At 38.4% G+C, this 7,875-nt stretch overlaps 1 protein-coding gene across 5 annotated transcripts; it reads left to right on the forward strand.

Annotated features, from left to right (window-relative positions):
* Window positions 1-5,461: 5,461 nt before the first annotated feature.
* Window positions 5,462-7,528, forward strand: LOC128742869 (uncharacterized). 5 transcript variants are annotated; one of them, XM_053839355.1, is made up of 5 exons: window positions 5,462-6,728; window positions 6,791-6,895; window positions 6,954-7,016; window positions 7,088-7,222; window positions 7,290-7,528. In XM_053839355.1, exons 1-5 carry the CDS (start codon window positions 5,637-5,639, stop codon window positions 7,491-7,493), a joined length of 1,599 nt encoding a protein of 532 aa, XP_053695330.1. In that variant the 5' UTR covers window positions 5,462-5,636; the 3' UTR covers window positions 7,494-7,528. The 5 variants fall into 5 exon arrangements, with proteins under 5 accessions (XP_053695330.1, XP_053695331.1, XP_053695332.1 ...); XM_053839356.1 differs by having other exon boundaries at window positions 7,293-7,528; XM_053839357.1 differs by having other exon boundaries at window positions 7,088-7,230; window positions 7,290-7,468.
* Window positions 7,529-7,875: the final 347 nt, after the last annotated feature.

A 7,875-nucleotide genomic window follows, 5' to 3' on the forward strand; every position in this document is an offset into this window, starting at 1 on the left:
AATGCAAATTAGACTAGCTGTACCAATGAAACAAGCGCTTGATAAACTACTATACAACAAAAATGTTTCTTATGGGATGTATTGTTCTTCTGTTGCCAAAGATCTTGCCTGCCGCGTGTGCCCAGAGTGGGGTCAGTATTTTGCTTCAAAAGAACCTGTGGGTGGTCATTACAGATCTGTACATCGCATGTACGCAACGCAACGCCAATACAAAGATAAGACCATGTCGCGCGTCATCTAGAAGAGGCAAAGAAGTTCTTTGTATACTACTTGACGAGGACACGTGTTCAGAGGATGTAAAGTGGATCAATGCGAATTATGTGAACGCTACTGTTTTACCCGACTCACTGCGAATATGCGTATTATTGAAATAAAACGTAACCATATACGTTTTATTCGTTTCTAACGCATATGCAGTTAATATCGATAGCACACGATTTTTTATAAGCTGTGCTTTTGTTATTGCATTTAACTTGTAAAAAGTTGCATAAATAACAATTCAGTTTCACAATACAATTATTGCGTACTACTGGCACATGAAATATAACGTTTAAGTACGTTATTTTTAGTGATCAAAATTAACGATATTTTCGATACAAGGGCGATATATTTCGAAACCTTTCGAACCAATACGATCCCGCGAACACAACGCATATTCGCAGTGAGTCAGGTAACACAGTAGTTCACATATGTTAGTTTCTGAGCATATGTCAACATCTATTGACAACCTTAATGCCGAAATACATTCTGTTCGGGAGTGGGCTGTGAAGAAATTTATAACAGATAATTCCCAGGTAACCAATAAGCATTAAAATAAGCAGTAAATCAGTCGTTTATTAGCATCCCTGGCGTTTTATACTGCAGGTTGTTGTTTATCAGCTTTTTGACTGCATAACTGTTGTAAATTGGCATCCACAATTCTATTTAAATTCTTCTTGTTGGTAACTAGCTGCAAATAAGCATTGACAGCACTATAAGAGGGCTAGCAGTAAAGTAGCCGCATATTTTGCCAAAATGGCATTTAAGTAGCATTTAAGGCAACTTAAATGCTTATTGGCTAGCTTTTAAATTGCATTGGAAATGCTTATTGGTTACCTGGGTTGATTTTGTTGGTTTTTTTATGAATTTGTTTGAACTTTGGTTTTTATTAACTTGTTTGAACTTACAAAATCTTATATCCAACTTTTTACGAGCCATAATGGCGGACGTGTTCGTAATATTTGAATAGCATTTTTGACATTTCCCTAATACCTCGCACGTTTTCTTTCCGTACATTCCTTTAGTTTTACCGTGAACGCACGGAAAGAAAACGATGTATTATAGGGAAATGTCAAAAATGGTGTTCAAATACAGCAAAGTTTCGTTAATTGGTGGTTCGTTAATTGGGCGGTTCGTTAATTGGGTGTTCGCTAATTGGGCTATGTGACAACTTGAATGACAAAATTGTATGGAATTTTCGAGTTTAGAAATTTCTAACAATAGAGGCTTTCCGTCAAAAAAATTTTTTTTTCGCTAAATGTTCGGTTTTGACTCTTAGAAATGATACCCATATAAAACTTTCTTTATTAAAGCATCTAACTACTGTAAAAATGAAAAACTAAAATAAGTATATTTCAACCCGTCACTTCTCGGATGTATTACATGCCTTTTTGTACCAGTGTTCTCTATTTTCACCACTTCGAAACCATTATTTGTGCCACTCTTTACTCTTGTGGCAAGCAACAAACGAAATGAAAAAGAAGGCAATCATTAGCTTTCCATTCGTTTTGTCCTTTTCACTCTACCGCTGATACACATAATATGTCAAAAACTGTTGTGCAATGCTGCCAGAAAATCTAAAAATGTTGATAAGCAGTGCAGCCGAAACGAATTTTTTAAAACTCAACATTCGTGATTTGGTGAAAAGAAACTCAACATTCTTGCTATTTGCATTATTTAAAAAATCGTAGTAAATTGTAGAGTCAACGAAAAAAATATATTTTTGCACCATTGTCACACGTATTGGGAGTACTTTCGAGAAAAAATAAGAAAAGGAGGGGTATGATCTGACGGAAAACCTCTATTGTCAAGGCCCAAACACAATGCATACGGATTTTACTACGTTGCGGCAATTTGACAGTTTTTCCATGGGGTTTCTGTCAAATTTCCGCAACGTAGTAAAATCCGTATGCATTGTGTCTGGGCCTTCAGTCGGCCCAATTAGCGAACAGCTAGAGTGCAGTCGTGGCCCAATTAACGAAGTCAGGCTGTATAACGAACACGTCCGCCTTTATGGCTCGTAAAACGCTGCACATAGGAGTATTTGAGTCAAAAGTATTGTTAATCATTTTTAGTAGAGTAAACAAGCGGTAATGCGTGAAAAATAGTATCATTAGTTCTATGAAGCAATTTTTTATGGAATTATGTTTGTATCTACCTAGTAGTGTAGCACAACTTTTCTGATATTGCTTTTACTGATAGTTGAACAATGGAAACTTTTTAGAAATTGTACGAATAAAGAGAGGGATATATATGAGAGAGATGTAAGATAGATAGATAGATAGAGAGAGAGAGAGAGAGAGAGAGAGAGAGAGAGAGAGAGAGAGAGAGAGAGAGAGGTGAGAGGGAGAGCGGTGAGCGGGAGAGAGGTGAGAAAGACATGTGTGTATTAGAGAGAGAGAGGTGTGTGAAGAGTTGTGGAAAGAGAGAAAACGAGAGAGAGAGAGAGAGAGAGAGAGAGAGAGAGAGGTGAGATCTTAAACACTTGCCTTCGTGGGTGACCCTCCGGAAATTATCACGGGAAAACCTAATCCAGATCCAGGATGTACTTATTCTTCTTACAAAACAGACCTTTTGAATGATAACACGCTTATCAAATAATTTGCGTAATGAAGAAACTCAAAGCATGCGCAAATTTGATGGAAATTAAAGAAATTTGGCGATTTTCTCTTTTAATACCATAAATGTCTTGTTCAATTACTTTATAGAGCATTCCTCTGGTTTCTCACAAGCACAGTGATATAAAATTTATCTTTCAAATGCTTGAAATTTCATGATAGTATAATTTATCATAAGATAAATGCTGCGAAATTGAATATTTCATCATTTTGTAAAAAGTTTGTATTTCATGAAATTGCAAAAATTTCATTCACAACGCTCTTCCTGGGACTCTAGGCTATCAAATGGCATCAAAGCTTGTGATGAGAAAAAGTGAGAACATAAACAAATATCCCTTTAAAGTAGCAACATATTTGTGCTAATTTGCTATAATAAATACTGCTCGCTTATCATCATTATATTCATTGAAATCTAAAGTCTATATCAACAAATAATTGTACAATCTTTGAGTTTCAAAAGCCTGTTTACAGCTGGTCGATAGGATATATATATATAGCCTTAGAAATATGAAAGGCAACATCCTTACCTACATGAGCGAAAATATATGGCCCATTTTTACTCGAAGTTTGACAGCTCTATGCAAGATATAAACAAGACAAATGGTTTCAAAATTAACTTTACATTATGTGATAGGTATCTGGGAAGACAGCGAGGTTTAATTGGAGGGGATTGAACGAGTTTCAACTTTCCTCATTTTGACCAGCTTTTTGGTCCAAATACTCCTCTGTGCGCTGGATTCAAGTATCATGCACACGTCCGCCCAGGGGGGTGGTGTCAAGCGAAAATTTCGTACCTAGCATCGAAATCATCATCCCCATAAAAAATTCCTCCTATTTAGTATTTGCAGTAGTATTTCAAAAACAACAATCCCAGTTCTTCCAATGTTCGTTCTTCATAAAACAAGAAATACTCAATAGTAAAAAGCATTCAGTCTATTCGTAATAAGCTAACCAAACTTGTTTTGTTTGAAGGTCATTGATAATTGTCGTAATGAATATTTATTGTAATTAATTAAAACGAGCTTAAAGTTTCACAAGCGATTTAGTTTTATATGTAAGTCAAATTTTTTCTTCGCTGTTATTTCAATTTCTAACCAATTAAAAAAAACGCCTTAATTGAAAGTAAAAAATTTATAAAAATATTGCAAAAATTTCTTGGTCACTCTAATTTGGAAAAAATGGTAACCCTAAGAGCCAAATTTTTGGTGCATGTTAGTAACGCATCGAATATATGGAGTTTGACAAGCACACCATAGCCCTGCGTCCGCCATAGAGCTTTCCAGTTATGTGTATCCAGCTTTTTACGAGCCATAATGGCGGACGTGTTCGTACTATTTGAACAGCATTTTTGACATTTCTCTAATACATCGCACGTTTTCTTTCCGCGCGTTCACAGTAAAATTAAAGGAATGTACGGAAAGAAAACGTGCGATGTATTAGAGAAATGTCAAAAATGCTGTTAAAATATTACGAACGAGTCCACCATTATGGCTCGTAAAAAGCTGGATTGGTGCTTGAAAATGAGGCAAACAACAACAGTAAACAAAAGAGATGCATTCCTTTGTCACCAAGGTACAGAATGAATTTCGTCTTCCGCTAGCTCAAATACCAGTATATTTTCAAAATATGTGCTTGAATTTGGAACAGGATGGAAAATTTGACCGAAATATGTACTCTGCAGTGTGGCAAACGGAGAAACACAACTACTGTGTTACCTAACTCACTGCGCATAGCGTTGTATTCGCGGTATCGTGTTGGTTCGAAAGGTTTCGAAAAATATCGCCCTTGTATCGAAAATATCGTTGATTTTGATCACTAAAAATAACGTACTTAAACCACCCCATCGGCAGACAACCATGTTTTTGCCGCCAACATCTCGCGTGTGCGAACATGAGATAGCATGTCAGCACTGCGTTTCACTCAACTGCCAGCAGTCTGATTTGGGCCCGCTGTCAAATTTTGAGCCCCGGACATGCTGTCGTTGACGTTTACCGCAGTTCGATATAGAAATGTCGATGGGTTGACTTAAACGTTATATTGCTAGTAGTACGCAATAATTGTATTGTGAAACTGAATTGTTATTTATGCAACTTTTTACAAGTTAAATGCAATAACAAAAGCACAACTTATAAAAAATCGATTGTTATCGATATTAGCTGCATATGCGTTATAAACGAATAAAACGCATGGTGACGTGACGTTTTATTTCAATAACACGCATATTCGCAGTGAGTCAGGTAAAACAGTAGTAATAGCTTTTTGTCGGTTTGTTCCTCCAGCATCATCTGTTCCTCAAAATGAGGTAAACATCATGTATATACACGCGTATTTCGTGTTCGCTAGTGTGGGTGGTTGAGCTGTCAGAAAGCTCTATTATGGCTCGTAAAAAGCTAAGTAGATATAGCTCGGATATAGCTTTAGTTTAGTGCAGAAATTCGTAGTTTGTTGACATAAATATCTGCAGATCTGGTGTCACTGTAACACTGATGGTTGTTTTCTACGTTTTCTATGTTTTTGTCATTTTCGGCCTTGTCCTGTTCTGTTCGCAAAGCAAAAAATATTTATAAAGTAAACGTAAACGTCGCAAACAAATCGAGTGAGTGATTTAGGGTTTTCCTTAGCTGATCCTCCAAATAATTCAATACTTAACGGCTAAGTATCCAATTATTGACTTATTTCCACTTGCTGGCATCGAATGCCGCTCGATTCAACCTTGTCCAGTTTCCGAGAGCAGTAATTTAACCGAGAATTTCTGAAAAAATGGAAACCACAGTACCGGAGGTACCCGCTGGCGAGACAAACCAAAGCGTCTCCACTAAAGAACCACCAAACGCCGACAGTGGCGATGCCGAGATGTTTGAACCGGTGCCGGATGATTTGAACGATTTTATAGTTATTGACGAGGCAGAAATAACGGACGATGAGGGTGGCGATCGTCGAAAAGATGGCGGTCCGCCTTCGGAAGACGAACAGGAGTCGGTGCAGTGGGATTGCCCGGCACACCTGCTAGCACCCCGCACGTACACGAAAAGGGACCTAGAGCCAACCGAACGGGACCCGCGGTGCAAAATCGATTGGCCACTGGGCACGTACTGGCCGGTTTATGTGGGTAACTTTCGGTTATTTCGTAAAAAGGATAGTGATTTTAATTGCTTGAATGCGGTTCACAAGTATTTCGCTTCTAAGGGTCTACCTTCCTTTATGGTGTTCCGGTTGAAAGATGATTTCTTTAAAGACTATCAAAAACTGGTTGGTTTTTATGATTTTCTGGTTTATTTCTGCTGCTTGAAAGATGCCAACCGTGCCGTTCAGTGGTGTCATAGAGATCTGTATTACGGCTATAGATTGAATGTTTATAGCGGTCGGGTTCCGGTTTATTTTTCAACGCAAAAGGCTTGGTTCTTCAAGGCTAGGCAAAGCGAGGATAGACTTGAAAGCGAAGAAAACTTGGAAAGTTATTTTAGTATGTACGAGGAAGTAGCGGCAATATCCAAGCAGGATTTTGACGGTGTTTACGTACAATTCAGTGCGAAAACCCGTTTCCGAGATTTTCACAAAGATCGCTTTGGCATATCTCCCATTCTGGAGCAGGTTCAAAGACAGCGCTACATCGAACAAGACGTGGAAGCGGAAATATTAAAGGAAATAAAGGACAATCCAAAGTTCATGAACCGTCGTACTCCGCCGTACTTAATGACCCCCCTAATGCACGGTGTCATACCGACAATGAATCGCAATTGGGAGACGTCAGAGGAACTTGCAGCCATGAATCCTGAACTGCTGCCCCCGAAGGTTCAGGAAGCTTACAACCTTTTGCTCGAAATCGAGAATCGAGCGCTTCTGAAGAACAAAGTACGGTTCAGGTATCCCTTTTGTTTCGGTTAACAAATTTTTTACGGTCTAATATTTTGCAGAAAAAGATTTCGGTTACCGTCACAGAATGGTTAAAACTCAAACCTGTCCGACAGAGACTGCCTCCTGAACGATTTCAGTTTCTAATACTACCCGATATTGAGGAGGTATAGCGAACATCAACAAACTGTTTGAATTCCATTTAATAAATATCCCAATTTTCAGCAAAGGGTCTACAAAATGTCCAAATTGATGGGTAAAATGGGTCTACCAAAAGCATTTGGCGTTGTACGTATAGATTGTGCCATGTTTTGTCCAATAGTGCCTAATATTTTCTTTTTTGGTGGTCCAAATTACAGCGAAACAAGTACTCCAACAGGTTAGAAACATTTAACAGGAGGGGTCCGTTCAAAAAACAAGGTCCGCAGACTTTAGCCAAACAAATGCCGCCACTACAACGCCAGCGTACCCTTGCCGCCAGTTACCCTAAAAACGTACGTAGGTAGCTGTTTGACATTTGAAATGTGATTTTATTAGATTAGTCACGATTCCTGTTTCCAGCAGCAACACCAACAACGAGAAACGCCAGCAGCTGCGTCTAACTCCTCAAACGGTAGTCGCAGAGTGATGCCGGAGGGATTGTCACATAAACAAGCTCGGCGGTGGAATCGGGCAAGACGCATTCCCAAACAGGATGGAGTCCAGCAAGGAAAACAGCACTCTCATGATGCAACGCAAATGGATACAATTATTATTGATGATTGAAGCTAAACTGTAAATGAAACACGTGCGAATTTGATCCGAGTACATACTTTTTGGTTTGTAACTGTAGGTCTTGTTTCATTCGCGTGAAAAAGTGACTATATTTCACATAAAATAAGCACCACATTTTAGAAAAAACGTGCACACCATTTCGATGACATTTTATTGATTGTGCCAACAAATTAATTATTTTGATTCCATGCCAATTCGGCACATATTAGTTCATAATGAAGTGCTGTTAAAACGATGATTATTCAACGGCTAGAACTCACGCACAGAAAGGTAGGTAGATAGATAAATTTGAATCCACTGATTTATTACTGCCGGTCTGTTGAACTTTAAGATTCGATGCCGTGCGCAGTTATCTGTTTATGCTATGGGCGGC

The sequence above is a fragment of the Sabethes cyaneus genome, chromosome 3 (assembly GCF_943734655.1).
Source record: "Sabethes cyaneus chromosome 3, idSabCyanKW18_F2, whole genome shotgun sequence".
NCBI classification, from domain to species: domain Eukaryota; kingdom Metazoa; phylum Arthropoda; class Insecta; order Diptera; family Culicidae; genus Sabethes; species Sabethes cyaneus.

Excerpts from the sequence above, each read along its gene's own strand:
- LOC128742869 (XM_053839355.1), top strand. The coding sequence starts at position 5,637 with ATGGAAACCACAGTACCGGAGGTACCCGCTGGCGAGACAAACCAAAGC. Across the intron at positions 6,896-6,953 it reads TACTACCCGATATTGAGGAG|CAAAGGGTCTACAAAATGTC; the intron begins GTATAGCGAACA and ends CCCAATTTTCAG. Across the intron at positions 7,223-7,289 it reads CCGCCAGTTACCCTAAAAAC|CAGCAACACCAACAACGAGA; the intron begins GTACGTAGGTAG and ends TCCTGTTTCCAG.